At 40.2% G+C, this 18,637-nt stretch overlaps 1 protein-coding gene across 3 annotated transcripts in view; it reads right to left on the bottom strand.

Moving 5' to 3' along the window:
• Window positions 1–18,637, bottom strand: part of Exoc2 (exocyst complex component 2) — a 165,575-nt gene that overhangs the window by 103,166 nt on the left and 43,772 nt on the right. For 2 of the 3 annotated variants that reach the window (XM_075969965.1, XM_075969966.1), the window contains exons 5-7: window positions 18,177–18,290; window positions 16,615–16,739; window positions 6,667–6,747 (exon numbers count right to left, since the gene is read on the bottom strand). In XM_075969965.1, the coding sequence (XP_075826080.1) occupies window positions 6,667–6,747; window positions 16,615–16,739; window positions 18,177–18,290 (320 nt within the window). The remainder of the gene's footprint in view (window positions 1–6,666; window positions 6,748–16,614; window positions 16,740–18,176; window positions 18,291–18,637) is intronic. The other variant, XM_075969967.1, reaches the window with a different exon arrangement.

Raw genomic sequence — 18,637 nt, 5'->3', positions numbered from 1 at the left:
AAGTCGTCTTTGTAACATGATTGTTTTATCTAAATAATGTTTAAATTCTGTTGAAATTTTAAAGGTCTGATATAAAAACTTGGTTTGGTCAAGAGAGCTGTTTTTCCCACGTGCTATTTAACGTGCATGCTAAACCTCTCTTGTGGGATGAGAAATACATTTCCTTCATGCCACCAAGCCACGCAATGGAGGCTTGAGCAAGTATTTGAAAGTTGATTAGAATTTTAAAACTTTCTTCAAGAAAAACTAACTTAAAGGATATGTTTATCATTTTAAAAATACAAACTTCGTGAGTGTAAGCTTTGTAACTGGATAAGCTCATGGAGCAGAATTTTTTTTAAAGGCTACTTATTTATATGTGAAGTTTGAGTCTTACACCAGCAAATTCCTTTTTCTATGCAACGAAAGAATTCAGAGCTAACAGTCTGAGTTCAAAATTAAATTATTCTCATCATTTTAAAGTAACAAGAAATTTTCAGCTAATAATTTTAACTCCAAAAATATGAAAATAAGAACCTGTAGAAAACACACTGTTAAATAACATATATACATTTTCTAGAGATAATTTTGTAGGAAGAATTTATAAACTATGAAAAAATCTAACTTACACCAAAATTTGTGAACTGGGAATTTGAATTTATATGATGTTGAAAATTATATAGACAACTTTTGCAAAAATTATGATACTGTTGTGATTTTTACTGCATCTACAATAAAAATTTGGTTGTTATAATTCTGACAACTGGGAGAGACAGTAAATGATAAAATATATGAGCGTAATGAAACCAGGATCTACACAGCAGATACAACCAGCAGCAGCCCCAAAGTGCTCTAAGTGTCTTTCTTTCCTAGGACGTAAGCAGACCACAGCACCGTGCAGGAGAGAGGGACTAGTGATGTAGACAAAGACATCAGCTGGGTGTCCAAAAAAATCATCTGACAGAAATCCTGCATGTATGCTAATCCACACATACCTGCTCCACCCTCATACCAAGAACGCCCAATCTGAAGTCAACTGATAGCCATTTGGGTGTCCAGTGAGTGACCACGGAACAAATGGGATCTGGGTTGGATGGCCATGCCTTTGCCCGCAGGCGCCAACAGACTGGCACTGGGTCTCAAACACCCTTCCTCCTTAACTGGGAATGGCCATCCCAGTTTGATGCAGTTGATGGGACAATGAGTAACTGCCTCACAGTTACACATGAGCCCCAGGGAAAACATAATGGCAAAGCTACCATGCCCACCATAGCGGCCCCTACAAGCTGCTGGACTCACAGAACAGTAAAATGTGCTCCAGCGCAGCAAGAGAAGCAGTTGCTGTCACACTACACACTGATCCATTACAGCCATACCTGTCTCTTAGGGCCACCAGAAAATCTAGTTTTGTCATTCTGACTATGGTTTATAATTTCAGGCATGTTTATTTAAAGTAGACATTATGCTGTCTCCTATTTCAAAGTGACCACACTAGTCCCTTTCTTTGTACTGACAACTTGAGATGTGAGATCACAGAAGTGATTGCTCTGTGTGTGTGTGTGTGTGTGTGTGTGTGTGTGTGTGTGTGTGTGTGTGTGTGTGTGTGTGCTGTGTTGTGCCTCATGGGAATACAGGGGCTAGAACAACACAGGAGTTCCCAACCATCACACAGTTTGTTCCCAGGGAAAGACAAGCTATGTGAGAGTAGGAAAGCAAATGTGAAAGCAGCCGGAGAATTAAAATACCTCAAAAATGCACACTGACATTGGCAAAGGCAGGGCCCCCCAAAGACCAAACCTACTTCGAGTGCCTCTGTTTCAACTGGCGCCAGGATGACTAGCTAGCTGCTCTCTCTAACTGAGTGCTAGAGCAGAATGCCTGAGACAATGGACACTGCTTTCTCAGACAGCACGCCACAGCCTGGGGCCCTACAGATCCACATCATGCGCTTGCACACTCGCACGCGCACATGTGTGCACACACAGAAGATGTCACCAGGAATCAGACATGAACCAATTGGTTTCAATACAAGCTTAGGAAAAGTTAAAATTTGGGCTGTTCATCTTTTTTCTTTTCTGAATGCAACTTAATAAATACTTAGCAGCTAATCAATTAGTAGAACTCAGTTTCTTTCTCACAGACTTGATTCTTATTGTTCTAAGCAGGCCTGGTTATTTCATTTTATACATACTACTTGGATTAAATTACTCTGTCTCATTGCTTCAAGTACCATCTCTACACTGCTAACTCCAGCTGTGTATCTCGGGATGTGTCTGTGAACTTAAGAGGAATCTTTACAACATTTTCACTAGACATACAATGACAGCTCATATGCTTGCTTCCCAGGGCATGTTCCTATAAAGGCCGCACACACACACCACTGTGCACATGCTCACACTACTCCAAGACAGACAAGGCTTCTTCTCACTTCACAGTGCAAGCAAATCATCTCATCTGCACAACACTTTTTAAACATTTTAAATTTGTTCTCTGAGAATTTCATATATGTATACAATGTGATCATATACCCCCACCCTTACCCCCTATAACTCACCCAGCCCCTCCTAACATATGTTCCTCCTAACTTCAGATTTTCTAAACCTATCAACTTTGTACATTTTTTATTAACCTCACTGAGTATAATTAGTGCTATCCATATATACAAAATGTGGGGCTCTCCACTGAAGCATGAAAACCTCAATGGCCACACCGTCACAGAAAATGACTCTCTCCTACAGCAGCCATCAGCTGTGTCAACATCACCTCAATTAAGGGTGGAACCTCATGAGCCCCTCCCCAGTCCTTGCTGGAGTCTTGATGGCTTTCATCTTGTGCAAGTGCTGTGCAGGTAACGACACTGTCCTGTGCAGGTAAACCCAGGGGACTGTGAGCTCCTAACAACACTGTCCTGTGCAGGTAAACCCAGGGGACTGTGAGCTCCTAACAACACTGTCTTGTGCAGGTAAACCCAGGGGACTGTGAGCTCCTAACAACACTGTCTTGTGCAGGTAAACCCAGGGGACTGTGAGCTCCTAACAACACTGTCTTGTGCAGGTAAACCCAGGGGACTGTGAGCTCCTAACAACACTGTCTTGTGCAGGTAAACCCAGGGGACTGTAGCTCCTAACAACACTGTCCTGTGCATAAACCCAGGGGACTGTAGCTCCTAACAACACTGTCCTGTGCAGGTGACCACAGCGACTGTGAGCTCCTAACAACACTGTCCTGTACAGGTGACCAGTGACTGTAGTTCCTAACAACACTGTCCTGTGCAAGTGACCACAGCGACTGTAGCTCCTAAAGACACTGTCCTGTACAGGTGACCACAGTGACTGTAGCTCCTAACAACATTTCCCAGTCCCCTCCCCCACCCTCTGGTTCTTCCATTCTTTTCACTTTCTCTTCCACAATGTGGAGGGGAGCCATACAGACGACCCACTAAGAGTTGAGTTCTCACATTCTTCACTTGTTATCAGCACCTGGACCAGTAATGAACCCCTGTATTAACCACAGCCCACCACAAAAAGAAGGTTCGCTGACCAATGTTGGGAGCATCACAAATCTAAATGTATAAACACACACACACACACACACACACACTTAGTGAGAAGGCAGCTTGACAACAGAACTATTTAACAAAACAAGAAAAGGTTTCCCACTAGGATTTAAGACCTTCTCAGCCATGGGTTTCACACCAGGGACAAGCCTAAACACCCCAAAGACGTTGGCTCTCCCAGAACTGTCCTGCCACTGTCGCACTGGTGTATATATCTTGTCTGGCGGGTCAGTTTGATAGCATGCTGGGTCCAGTTCTAGGAAAGACTGTATTGATTCATTTTCTACTCCAAAACTATTCATGCCACGTGGTTGTGGCGCACGCCTTTAATCCCAGCACTCGGGAGACAGAGGCAGGCAGATCTCTGTGAGTTTGAGGACAGCTTGGTCTACAGAGCGAGTTCCAGGACAAGCACCAAAGAAACAGCATAAAAGAAAACTATGGAGAAACCCTGTCTTGAAAAACAAAACAAAACAAAATAAAATAAATAAAAAACCAAAATGCAAAACTATTCAAAGCCCATTTGCCCGATTTAATACAAGGAGGTAGTGAGTGATAGTCAGGAAGACAGTCAGTGATCAACTCTCAGGAATCCCAGTCTCAGGTTACACATAAACTGAAAAGGACTTTTTCTCTACTCTCTTCTTACCTAACCAGTTCCCTTTCCTTCGTTTAAGGCTAGAAAGGTAAATGTCTCACAAACCATTTTCCTCTTATTATTTTGCACATATACACCCAATGATCCAGTACACCTTTACCTGCCCTGGATAGTCTATTTCATCTGCTAAGTTCACTGACTGTTGACCTTTATCTGGTCTCCTACTGAATCTACGGGGGTACTACCTAGCTTACCCTCCTCAGCACTCCATCACATAGCTCCCTCACTAAACTCCTTTAGGGGCTTACCACCTTCAAGACTAATTCTACATTAAGGAGAACTTCATTGGGCTCAGCAGGCATCAATCACTCCTGACTTACCTGCCTGCAACCTATTCCCTTTCTAGAGCCACTGCCTCCCTTTCAGGCTGCTGGAGACCAGGCAGGAGACAGACAAGGCTTCTTCTCGATGTATCCACCTATCTCGCTGCCCACCTGCTAGTCTCTGCTTATCCATCTGGCTGCATCCTACTTCCCTTTTAAGGCACACGTGATGATTTTCCTATTTTCCACTTTGAGGCTAGGGAAAATGAACACTATGCTGAGGATGAACTTGTGCTCGGCAAGTGTTACACTGAGACACTCCACCCCCAGATTCCTTACATTTCAGCTAGGTGCTCTTTGTGTAAGTTCTAGATATACCCCTGGATTATCATCAGTAAGACATGTATTGCGACAGATACTAACACAGCATGATTCAATAACCAGCTTACATGTCTATATTTTCCAAGCAGTTACACACAAAGCACAGGTTCTATTTTTATAGCCCTGTGATTATAATAATGAGTGCTCATCAAATGCTTATAGAACCAAGGACTAAAGCTCAGGATTTGAGACAATGACTGTAAGCCCAGGTCTCTGGCCTCCATCTTTGGAGAACCTGTCCCTATGCCCGCCAAACCTTGACACCTCCCCGGAGGACAGTCAAGACAGTCTGCCAAAATCTTGACCACTCCCTCAGTTTATTTAAACCGCTCCCCCAGAAAGTCTCCTCGTGGTCTCTTTCCTCTCCTCCCGGTGGTGGCCTTCGCAGCTTCCCGGTTCCACCCGAGGAATCCCATTAAACCTGGATATTTTTTAATTTGGCTTGTTGTGATTTGGCTTGATTGAGAATTTTGCATCGGCAGAGAGCTCACTTTAGGAAAATTCCTAACAATGACAAGTATTTTTTTTTCTACCCAAAGAGGCAGAGCACAGTATACAAAGGCCTTATGAGTAACCATGGCAACAGATATACAAGCCGAAACACAGCAAAGTGATTTTAGTAGTCAGTAGAAACTATGTCAGTGCCGGTGCTATATCACCATTTAAATTACCCAAGTAATCTCATTCTTTTGTACAAATGCTATAGCTTGTTGACAACTCCAGAGATGCAAATAACACCCGTGGGGAGAAAGCACCCTTCCAAACCTTCAACAGATCTAGCGGCACTGACACTGAAAAGGCTTTGGGAAATATTTGTTTGGGTAAAATTCTGACTATATTCATTTTAACAAAGTTTGTAACTTGGTCTCAGAAGCAAAAGTACAGCAAGCCCCAAGGCAATAACCACAGGAGTAATAAACAAAGGGAAAGGTTTTAAGTCCTGTTAAATGCAGGCTTAGAATGAAATGTCCAAGTATTTCAATTCTAACACCAAGGAAAGCCTACACCAGGGTTAGCACTCTTTCCACAAAATACTTCCGTACTGACATCACTAGGGCTATGAAGAGATGGTTACATAAAGACAGAATGTTCTACTCATGGAACTAAACCAAGCTATAAATACAAAATTAACTTCCTATCATAATCCTGGTTGGAAAAATCTCTAAACATCTATGTGAGGTTGCCTGACTTTTTTTCATTCCTTCTTTATAAGGAAATCATATTTCCAAGGAAACTCTTATGGACATCATTGTTTCAGACTGCATATTGACTACATGTGTGAAATATAACTTACATTTAAAACACATTACATACAATAAAAATTCATTCATCTGATGAGATTTTTCTAAATTACTAGGGTAAGTAGTTTGGAAAGTCAGAAAATGAACAAAAGGGAAAGTAGAGGAAACGCCAAACGTGGAGTCTGTGTGGCCTCTAACTTTTACAGAATGTTCCAGAGTGTATCCTGGTGGGGAAATGCAGAGCATAAATAAGCAGACAGTGCTGGGCAGATGCTGGACAGGGGCTGAGGCTCTGCACTGGGCACTGCACATCCTACAGCTGAGACTCGGGTGTCCACTCGGTGGGAACCCTGGCTGCTGTCTCAGTGCCCGTCCGTTCCAGGTCAGCAAATGACAGTTCCTGAGGAACACACCTTCAGAGTAAAATGCAAATGAGTTCCCTTCACTCTTCCCACAGCCCTGCAGGCTCCTTAAGTCCTTGTTTAGAAGTGAGGCTAAAGCACAGCTCAGGACATTGCCCTGGAAACCCCTCAGACCTGTACTACAGCGTGTTAGCCCCTGCTAGTCTGGGTAGCGGAGCAAACTCACTGTTGAGGACATTCTCCAGTTTCTGTGTCATGGATCCTTCTACTTTTTCAGTTCCATCCGCTTCGAGTTTTTGGTGGATAGCTAGGAAAAAACAAACAAGCCTAGTTAAAATATGGGCCACTTCAATGGACAGAAAGATAGTTCACCAAAATAATATTTTGAAGCAATTTTTACAAATTATTCTATCATTTCCACCATTCAAGAGGAACATATTTAGGCAATATTCTGGAATAGAAAAAAAAACACAGATAACAGCATTAATGTCACTCACAGCTTAACATTATTCAAGTAGCACCTAACACACTCGCCTAATCTTAAGACACAGTGAAAAAAAAAAAGGAAAAGAGAAAGTAAGTCTTCAGGCACTGCAGATCTTTAGCATGGCCTTTTAATGTGGCCACAGAAAAAAAGTCTTATTTCTCAGCTTTACTTTGTAAAATAGAAGTAATGTTATTTGGATTCCACCAAGCTCAAAAATTTTAATTTGGGGCCCAGACTATAACATGGGGAATATATATTACTTCTCTTATATTCACAATAATTTCCTGGAAGTTCCAAGGAAACATTTCACAACACATATCAATGCACCAACTCTGGACAGATAGTGTGTGGGCTGTTTACATTCCTTGACTCTGATAAAAATATTGGGGAATGAACCACTTAGTAAAACATGTTTAGAGCTGTTACATAGTGAAAAGGGAACCTTCCAAACAGCTATCAGGTAAGAAGTCAGACTCAAATGTCAGATCTTACAGCCGTGACATAATGAAGACAGCAGAGCACGCTCTGGGTGAACTGGGCATTAAATGCTGCAATCCTGAGGTGCACGTGCCACCACTGACAGGGATGCACATCCCAGAATTTCTATTTGAAGGATGACAAAACTGTGGCTCCACACAATTAAACATGTTTGGCAAGGTAACAAAGCCCAACTTGGACGTGAACTCAGGCAACCTCGGTACAGGCCTTCAAACCTCATCCCAGGCTGCCCACACAGCAGACGCCTAACTCACACGACCTAGGCGTCTGTTTTTATGTCTGTAAAATGAGAGCAGGAAATTTACCGTGCCTTAGGGAACTGTATTCGCTTATAATGAAGAAGTTTCTCCTCCAAACAGTGGCAGAACCAGCCTGGATTTCTACTTTTCCACACAATTTGCTAAAGTGAAAATCCAAATCTAAGATGTTTCACTCTGAGGTCTTTCAGAATTAACATAGTGAAATAAACATCACTCTTAAACATTAGGTACTCACTAACATTCAAATGGTGAGTCTGTTGCAGATTCTGCTTGTTTCCTAGGCACAGGTGTCAGGTTCAATCAAACAATCAAACAAGCCTGCTTCATGCAAATGTGGATGTGTTTATTTCTTTTATGAGACCTATATAAATCAATTTGACCCACTGGTCTTTTAAAAAACTCAAGAGTTAAATTCAGTGTTCAAATGCTTATGGATATATTCTCAACTCCAGAGAACAGGTATTTTTCTGCTTCTTCTAATTAGTTTTTAATCCTAATTTTGTCCTCAATACTACATTTTTCTGTAATGCCACCACAGTTGTTTTAAATTCTAAAATAAACAGACTGCTCCTATATTGAATTGAATAAACACATCCATAAAATGAAAAACAAACACATGGGAAAGGAATAGTCAGTACATATTTTTAATTGTCTTCACTGATTTTGATAAAGAAAAAGTAATTTCTTTACGGTCTCAAACTTAAATTATACGGTAGAAGTGACCCAGAATATTCCTGCACATCAGAGCTTAAACTTACATTCAACTTGTAAAGTTAAATGGAAGAGAATGTTCCTACATCTAAGCATTAAAAGCTAAACTAGAAAGACTGCTCCAGGGAGCAGATCTGCCCACACCACATTTAATGCTGCTACAATGTTTGGACAAGTTTGGCTGCAAAAGCAGGACTCACATGTGCATCTCACTGTGCGGGACGGACCACGCGTGTCCTGTCCTGAGCAGGAAGGAAGTACATTTTACACATGAATGTTACTCTCTTAAGTCAAAATTAACCTTAAAGGAAACTGTGCAGCCACATTTTCTGATGCTGACATAAGCCATCAGCGATCAGCAGGTCAAAACGGGGTGACCTGGTTCCCTGAGCTCAGTTTACAGCCCTGTCTGCTGACAAGGCCGCTTCCTCCAGCCCATCGCTACCCCAGCAGAGCCACTGTCAAACTGTCAGCCAAGCGAGGGGACTAAGAGACACTGGGATCTGATAAAGGCAATCCTATTTTCTAGAAAATTAAACCAAATAACCCAGTGTCGGATTCATTTGGCCTTTTATTTTCTCTCAAAACATCTTTAAATAGAATAACTCAATAAGCAACTGGGTACATGATCACAGGTTTGTTATTGTTTCTAATGTATTAAAAACTTAAATATGTGCAGTAGTTGAGCATCATAAGCTTAAATTTAAGAAACAAAAAGGTATTATAAAAGCACCAGTTAAAGAAAACTTGAGGTTTTAGGACAATGTCCACTATTTCACTGGGACCGTATCATCATTTCATTCAACTTGAGTAAAACATACACTAAGTAAAATATGGAACTGCAACGTTGACCAAAAGATTCCAAATGCCCAAACGCGCACCTACATAGATGTCACTGTTAAATGAGTCACTAAGAATGGGGTGTGTGTCTGTGTCAGTACCAATAAGAATGCATTGCTAGGTAAAGAGATATGAATATGGTCTAGCCACTGTGCTTGCTGCTGGCCTTGTATGAGACAGAACATTAAAGCCAGAGCAGATAGCTCAAACCATTTCCATAAGCAACCACAGAGCAAAGATGTTACAGCCTGTATCCTGTAGTCATTATCGTCATCAATTTTTTTTTCGTACAACCTCCTTAAAAGCATAGCCACAGTTAGTTCCAGGACTGTATAACTAGGCTGTAGCCTTTGCCATGTTAATGTCCCAGACTCGGAAGGTTATACTTAATTTTTTTAAAAAAAAAAAAAGGAAGGGGTGAATTGTGGTATACTGTTAATTCAAATTCATTAAAATGCCTTTTGCACACATAGACATTTTAACTATCATGGAAAACTTCTGTTAGTGCTACAGTTTAGATGCTAATGTCCTCAAGGACCCACATATGAAAGGTTGATTGCACATGGAGGTACTAGGAGGCAGTGTGGGTCATTTGGGCATGCTCTTAAAGAGAATGCTGTTGCTTTGGGTCCCTGCCTCTGGCTCTTTTTGCTTTCTCTTCAGTGAGCTCTGCCATACACTCCTAGTGTGATATGATGCCTCATTAGAGGACCAAAGCAACACCCACCCCCAAACCCAGGCAACATAAAAACTGAAACTAAGAGCCAATTATCACAAATATGTCATTACAGTAACAGAAAGCTAGCTTACACAGTGGTCAAACCATATATGTTACATTTAAATTGACTAAGTAACCTGTGGTTCCTTTCTTTCCCTAATTATACTGCAAATAAAAATAATAAAACAATCCCAGCTGCCACAAAAAGACAGCAGGTAAGAATAACTCACTTAGATAACTGAGTCCTACAATGGCATGCCGCCTGCATCAACACACCAACAACAGTAAATGTCAAAAGCCCAGTTCTGCTTCAGGCTTCCTGGAGTTGCTACAACACGCAAGCAATGTACTGAGCTGCTTGGTTCTGCTTTGGTCTCTTTGTGTACTGTCATAGGTATCCATTCAATTTTGCCATAGTTCTAAAAGAAGCAAAACACTCATAGAGTTTTGGTTTGGCACCAAAACCAAGTAACTGTAAATGCATGAGCTCCAAGGGCATTCAGGGAAATGGTGATGGAACAGAGCAGTGGAGGAACAAGGAGCTCAGAAGGGCCTCCCACACCAAGATATGCAGCAGAAACAGCTCTCATGCTAGCGGCTGGCTAGGGACTGGCTGAACAGCAGCAGCCTGAGACTCTTGAGCATCAAGACTTCCAAAGAGAGGGAGGAAATGGCAAAGTGGAAGCCAGGGAAAGAGAAGCCTGGTGCTGAAAATGCTTTTGCAGGCTACGGTAAAGAAGGGTGACGCCAGACACAGTGCTAGTTGAGTTCTGACTAAAATAATGGTGGCCATATACTGGGGCAATAAACCTAATAAATGAAAAAAAAAAGTCAAAGAGAATAAAGATTTCAGACTGCATATCTTGTTGGGATCAGCTTAGAATAGACTTGGGGTGGCTCTCCCAAACAGTTCCCACAGTGAAGGAAAACAGCAACCACGTGGATGGAGCACATCTTCAAGAGCAGGGAGCTTTGGGTTCCTCCTGACCCTTTATCTATCCCTACAAAGACCCAACACAGCAGACCAGACGAGCAGCATCAGTTCTACAGAGCCACCTTCAGTCCCGCTCCCCACGCTTGCCTCCAGCAATCCTTGCCTTTTACAGCCATTTCAAGACCAACTCCACACACAGCATGTTAAAAGACAGACTGCTAAACAGGCTGAGCACCTTCTACCAGGTGTAGAAGGGAAAGGCTATCTTTATTTAAGGCTATTTTCAGAAAAGCTATGCTTTATGACATCTAAAACCTGTTTTTGAAAATTAAAGACATTAGTTGGCAGCCCCCAAAGTTTATCAAACACTGGAATAAGCAAATGAAAACAAAATGCTTTAGTATGTCCTGTAGGGCGCGCTCAAAACTTCTGCCCTTCTACTTTTTAAATCAAGTCTACACAAACATCTTTTAATCATTTTGGTGGAGGCAAACTAATTAGCAAATGTTGGCTCAGGATAGTTGTGGAAAATTATTTTAAGGTGTGTTACTTTTGTTTATGCTGCATTTGTTTAACTCTGTGGAGCTGTGATTCTTTGTCTGTGTAAAACACCTGATAATAAAGAGCTGAAAGGCCAATAGTGAGGCAGGAGAAAGGATAGGTGGGGCTGGTAGGCAGAGAACATAAATAGAAGGAGAAATCTGGAAAAGAAGGAGCAAGGGAACGCGGAGAGAGGACACAGGGTGGCCCAGCCAGCCAGCCAGCCAGCCAGCCAGCCAGCCAGCCACAGAGGAAGAGTGAAAGTGAGAGACACAGAAGTAAGAAAAGGAAAAAGCCCAGAGGCACAAGGCAGCTGGGATAAGGTAAGAAGGGCAGACTAGAAACAAGTCAAGCTAAGGCATTTATAAGAAAGACTAAGCCTCTGTATATGATTTATTTGGGAGGTAGGTGGCACCCCCCCAAAAAAAAATAGTTAAAAGAGCAAAAGAGTAAAAGAAAAACCAATACACAGAATTTTTTTCTCAATAACATCATCACTGGAATCAGAGCCTCCTGGGCTAATTATCTTTCAGCCCAGTGGCGGAGGTAGATTCCTCAGGTGGCAGTCCTATCTACCATCATTCACTGTTATCAGCAGCTAGTGCTAACCCACAGACCTCTGGAGATAAAACAGAAAGCTCCACCCACAGAAGTTCCCCAAACTCCATTCAACACAAAACCCTCTCTCACAGCTAACTAGACGGCACTTTCCCCAGTGATTAGCAGGGCTAAGAGCTTTGAATGAGCTCTGAGATATCCTAGCAAGTGGTCAAGCCAGAGGGTCACCTGCAAGCTATCCTTATCTTTGTAATTGCTATAATTTTAGTATTAGCATCAAGAAAACAGACACCAAACTGTCAAAATAAATTTACATAAATTCTACAAACAAAGAAAACCTGACTAAGCTAAAAAGAGAGATTTATCTGCCAGTTTATTACAAATAATGTGGATTTAAGAATGTCATTAATCTGGGTATTGGGAATAAATCAGGCATTCTACAGAAGACTTCTTCCCCAACCCCTCTCTTTCTTCCTTCTTTTTCAGGGTGTGTGTAAGGGGGTGGGGAGGGGGTGATAATGAGAATAAAACCCAGAACCTAGGTGTCTAGGAAAATTAGTTAATAGGTGATATATTCCCAGGTCCTTCCTTTTTCTAATTTTTATACAGTTATGTAAAACTGGCATAAACTAAAAAACTTACAACTTGTTGACAGTAAAGTCAGAAACACACTTTAAAAACAAAATTGACAAAAACTAAAAGCAAATATTACAAATTTTAAAAGCAGGCCAAAAATAGGTATCAATAAAAGAATTAGTATAAAAAGATAAAATCACTGCTTGACCTATTAGCTCTAGTTTCTTATTTGCTATCGCTTACATCTTAATTTAACCCATCTCCATTAATCTGTGCATCACCACAAGGTGATTCTTTGTAGATGTTGTTTTCATTTAAAGGGAGATTATAATATAGAGATGAATACATTGGTATGGATGTTGATCTAATGATACAAATTTAAGGTAAATTTGTTATACAGCGTATATGTATTTTTGCTCTTATTTAAGATATTGTGTTTGTGTAGCTCATTTTAAAATGTTATGTATAATTGAGAAATAGAGATTAATAGAGAGTCATTTATAATAGTCAAACCTTGTAGTCATGTTACTTAGGTTTTCCAGGTGTACAGAGATATATTTCAGATGAACAGGTATTCCTCAAAACTTTCAAAGACTTAAAGAATATAGCATTTAAAATGTTTTAAGAACTTAGATTTTTCTTGACAGTGAGACATATCTGCTTCTGGCAGCACCAATACTTCAGAGAGGTTCATGGGCATTAAAGAAACCCATTATGCAATTTGCCTTCAATGTGACTAGCCATTTGAGCAAGAAACTGCTCTTGCCTAGACTGCTTGATTGCACAGAGGCTAGGTAACAAATGATACAGCTACCTCTCCCGGAACTTGACCATTATCCCAATTTTCCCAGGGTTTCCTAAAGATGTCAGCGCCCCCAGACAACTGGATGCAGACTAGAAAATACAGTACCACATTCCCAAGAGGTGGGGTGGGTGGCTTTGGTCATTCAATGGGTTATAGGTGTCTGTCATTTGGGGAAATCATTTACAAGTTGTTATTAGTCATGGTCAGGAAAAAAGCTAAAGAAGGAGTTAGATTCAAGGATCTCTTTCTGAAGGAAAAGGGGGATATAGTATAAAAATGATGAGATAAATGGGTAGATTGCTGAGCCTACTCTTAAACAACCATTGCTCTCAAGTATTTTACACTGGGATGGATTTTTGTATATTTGATTCAAATTTAAGGTTATGTTGTTATACTGTATATGTTTCTATTCTTGGTTAAGATATTATACCTATACAGCTCATTTTAAAAAGTTATGTGAAGTTTTAGTTTTTGAAAGATATTTAGGATAATAAATACAGATTAATAGTTAGTCATCTATAACAACCTTATCTTTTACCTGTTTTTAAACAAATACACACACACCAAAAAAAAAAAATCACCTTACGCAAAAAAAATCAAGACCTTACTGTAAGCCCTGAAATGGTGAAAACTGTTCAAAAACAGAGAAAAACCCTTCAAACTACATGATTGGCAAGAACTTTCTGAAAATGACTAAAATTGTTCAGAAAATAAAACGAAGATTTAATAAACAGGGTTGCATGAAATTACAATCCTTGGCACAGTAAAGAAAATAATCAAGTGAAGAAATAGTCTATAGGATGTGCTGACTTCATCTGACAAAGGAGTAATATCTAGAATATATAAAAAACTAAAAAACAAAATATTAAACCCCATGTAACTCTGATAAACGAAAAGGAAAGGAGAGGGCACCTCTCAAAAGATGAAGTATCAAGCCCCAACAGATACGTGACAGAATGATCAGAATCCTGAGTCCGAGGAGAAAGTCAAAGGGAAACTGCACTGAGACTCCACCTCAGCATCGGAATGTGATCACTTAGAAAGACACACAGTGCTTGTAAGGATGCAAGAGTCTGGTAGGAGAAAGAACCCTTATACACTGCTGGGAATGTAAACCAGTGCAGTCACTATGAAGATCCCTCAATAGAGCTATTATACGATCCAGCTATACACTCCTGGGAATACATCTAAAGGGTTCTAAGTCAGCATACCAGAGAGATGGTCTGTAAATCCGTGTTTACTGCAGTGCTACTCACAACAGCCAAATTATCAAATTAGCATAGGTGTCCACCAACAGATGCATGGGTAAGAAAATGTGATAAATTAGAGAGATGATAGATACATAGACATAGACAAACAACAGAATTTTATTCAGCCACAGTTAAATACAAAACTGTATTTAACAGGAAAACAGACGTACTGGACAGTTTATTAAATGAAGTAAGCAAATCCAGATCTCTCTCTTTCTCTCCCCCTCCTTCTCTTTTCCTCTCTCCCTCTCCCTCTCATGGAAGGAAAACTGCCTGAGAGAAGAACAGGAGGAACTGGGTAGGAAATAAATATAATCAGAGTATATAACCTATTTGAAAAAAATTATGAAAAATGTCACAGCACAATGAACATAAAAGGGTAAAACAATTTAATGGAAAAAAAAAGGTGTCTAGTACATCCAACTCGACATATGGTATTATCTCACAGTAACATATACTTAATATTAGCAAAGAAAAATAGACTAAAAATACATCACAATGTTAATATGATTACCTCTGCCAATAAGTAACCCTTGTTAATTATTTCTGCTTTTCAAAAATATGCTTTCTCTTTCTATAAAACACAGAAAAGCCATAAGTAGGAGAGACAGGTGAAGGGGCAGGAAAAGGGGAGGGAGAGGGAACTGGGGCTAGCTAATATATAAAATTAAAAATTTTTATATAAAAACATATGGCATATTGCTAATGTTTTTAAATTGACTATGATAACCTCTTTATACATGCTATAAAGTCATCAAATTAGTGACAGTCAGTATGAACTTTGCAAAATCTGAAGCTCCCAATTTACTTCCAGAGTACATGTCTGGTAAATACTATATTTACCTTACAACACAGAGCTGTTCACACAAGCTCAGATCTCTCCTGCTGCCGTAAGAACAATGACTAGGAATGCAGAGAGACAGCAATGACATACCCATCAGTGATGACAGGGAGCCAGGGGTCAGCCCCGCTCTACTCCTTCCCAGCATGCACTGCACCCAACCAAAGCCCTAACCTCCACCTACAAGGAAGAGACTCACTTAGTGAACAGAGGGATATCATTATCTGATTTTTAAAAAACAGTAAGAACTCTTAATACACATTACTTTCTGAAGAAGGTACAGCCTTTTAAAATACAGTTAAGAAAAATGGACTAGTTATGGATGGGTAAGATAGCTCAGTGGGCAAACACGCTTACCACCAAGCCTCAAAACCAAGTTTCATCCCCAGGCACAATATGATGGAATAAGAACTGACTTCTACAAGTGGTTTTCTGACCTCCACACAAGTGCTATGGTATACACACACACACACACACACACACACACACACACAAATTATTAATAGAATATAAGTACTTAATTATAAAGACCTTCATTTCCAAAAGGAATTATGGCAAATTTTATACATATATATATATTTCTCACTATAAACAAATGAACTAAAAGCAGCTTTTAGAAACCTACTCAGTGTCTTCCATTGTGAAATCTAAAGCTCTGATAACATAATTTTCCGTTCTTGTAATGATGATGTCAGAGAGTAGTAGTTGATTGTGTATGCTGGGGGCCTCTGGGTTAATGGCTAAAAATAGCGCCACATCATCATCAGTCCTTCCCAAATGAAACATAGAATGGAGAACATTTTCAGAATTAGGCGCATGAATAAGATGTGATGTCTGTAAAAGGATTTTAAGAATTCTAGAACTTTGCCCACTGGGATTCAATTTCTTATCAGCCCCAAAGACTGAGCATCACGCAGCGGAACAGGGGTCTCCTATTTCACATGTAAGATGGGTCAACAGAGCCTTCGAGACAAATATTTACAGTACCAGGCCATCAAAGAGATTTCAGCCCAGTCTGCAACAAATATTTATGGAACGTTTTAAACCTCTACTTTTATAAATACAGACTGAATGTCACACCCCATAAACACGAGGGAGCACAGTGTCGGGTTTCCACAGTGGAAGCCCCGGCAGATGGTTCTCAGGGTTTCTTTACCTGAGAGAGCATCCTGAGCTTCAAAGAAGGTACTGAGGCCGCCCTTCACATAGGCCAGACTCCCCTCGCTCTTCTTATTGGCCTGCCTTTTGAGGTTGGTGACTGCCATCTTGAGCTGTTCAAAACTGAAATGAATTAAAAGAAATCAACTGCCTGAGACTCCTGACAAGATAATCCAATAAGTGTAAAGCAACAGGAATGCTGAAGGTTCTGTGCGGCATATACATTAATAGCCACGGAAAAACAAAAATATTTCGAATTCTTATCTAGATTTAAACATTTTATTTACTCTGATGCCCAACAGACATAAAACTAGTCTTATAGCATCAGATGATAATTCCAAGTATGCCAGGTCACTAAGAAGTAAGTACAAACGTAGATATACAATATTCATGATTTGGAGCTAGAGGTTCTGAGTATCTTTTACTGACAGGAGACCCAGCTGTCCCAGGTAGTAGTTCAAAGGGGCAGTTGTTTGAAGGCAGAGTCTTCCACTCACTCATGCAAGTATCCTGGAACACTGAGCACAAGGATCATCTCACCCTCAATACACAGTCCTCTGTCCTTAATGACAAATTACACAGAGCCTGGGGTGACTCCCAGTTCAAGCAAGAGACAAAGCACATGTGATGCACGTGTGAAGAGGCATGACGAAAGCTACCACTGTGTAGACTCGTTTAAAATTTGTAAAAAGGCAGTAAGACCATATCATTTACTTCTATCAAAAGCTGAGAGGAAGAAAAGATGGGACTCTGTATTTTAGAAATTTTATTTCCATTTGAGATGACAAAATCTGTTAAGAAAATCTCGATATTGTTTTAAGTACCATAGTACTTAAAACCGAACACACCAATTCTGAGTTATGACAGGAAAAGCATGTCCATAGAGAAAAATTCAAGCTAACTTTACAATCATGGATGGACTCTTACAGCATCTGCTTTAAAATATTATCAAACCAAATTCATTTATGTATTAAATAACCAACTTTTCCTCATATTTTCTAATAATGGGTTTCACTTCTGTAAGTGAATAAAATTATATTAACATACACTTTAACTGTCTTACAAAGAATATAAAAAGCAACTCCTTTATCTAAATGGTTTCATTAACACTGGTGTTTTAAATCAATCTGGCAAAAAAGTTACAAGTATGCTCTTTATAGTGAAATAAAATGCTAAAGGAACAAAAGACCTCGGAGAGCCAACCCTGGCCTTATCTTCACATAATAATAAGCTTGCTGTGTGTTCTACATTTCACACAGAACTTACCAGTGTGTGTGACTGGTAGGGAAGCACATGACAGTCACAAGAATCTGTTTAGGTCACCTACCAACACTACACATGTTCCAGGGGTGCACAAATAATGGTGGGATGAGAAAGAAAAGTCTTCTAACACTCTACAAACAAGGAGACAGATAAACTGAGACTGTTAGGGACTCCCCAAGTCAGAGAACTCACAAACCTACAGGTGTCACCATCTGCAAGGCCAGACTTAAGTCAGGGTTACTGGACACGGGCCCACTGTCTGAAGCCCTCAGAGTTCAGGGTCTGAAGTCCACTAACCTGGTGGTGGAGTGATTCTCTATAAGATACCACGCAGCTGAAAAATTCTCGCTTGTAAAATCAGCACTCATGCCATGAAACAACGCTTCTAAGTCCTTCTGAGGAAGCTTACTTCTAGAGAGAAAAAGAGTTAAAATCCATTACAACTGATACTATCATCACAAAATACTACACAATAAATTAAAATACAAGTCTGACTGTATATTATATACAATAAGCTATCAAGAACATATTTGAACACAGTATGGAATATTATTTCTATATTGTGGCTGATTTCCTATCATGTAAACTTTGTTGTGGCAAGCTGACATTTAAAATTAACCAGTGCAAGTGGAATCATTTCTTTAACCTGTCACTGTTCTGAGGTGAACACTAGCCTGTAACTGTCCTAACTCAGGTGAACACTGGCCTGTCTTTGTCCTATCTGAGGTGAACAGAAGTTTGCTATTCTCCAGGGAAAG

Source organism: Microtus pennsylvanicus, chromosome 4, assembly GCF_037038515.1.
Source record: "Microtus pennsylvanicus isolate mMicPen1 chromosome 4, mMicPen1.hap1, whole genome shotgun sequence".
NCBI classification, from domain to species: domain Eukaryota; kingdom Metazoa; phylum Chordata; class Mammalia; order Rodentia; family Cricetidae; genus Microtus; species Microtus pennsylvanicus.
This window is presented reverse-complemented; position numbering and strand designations above follow the sequence as displayed.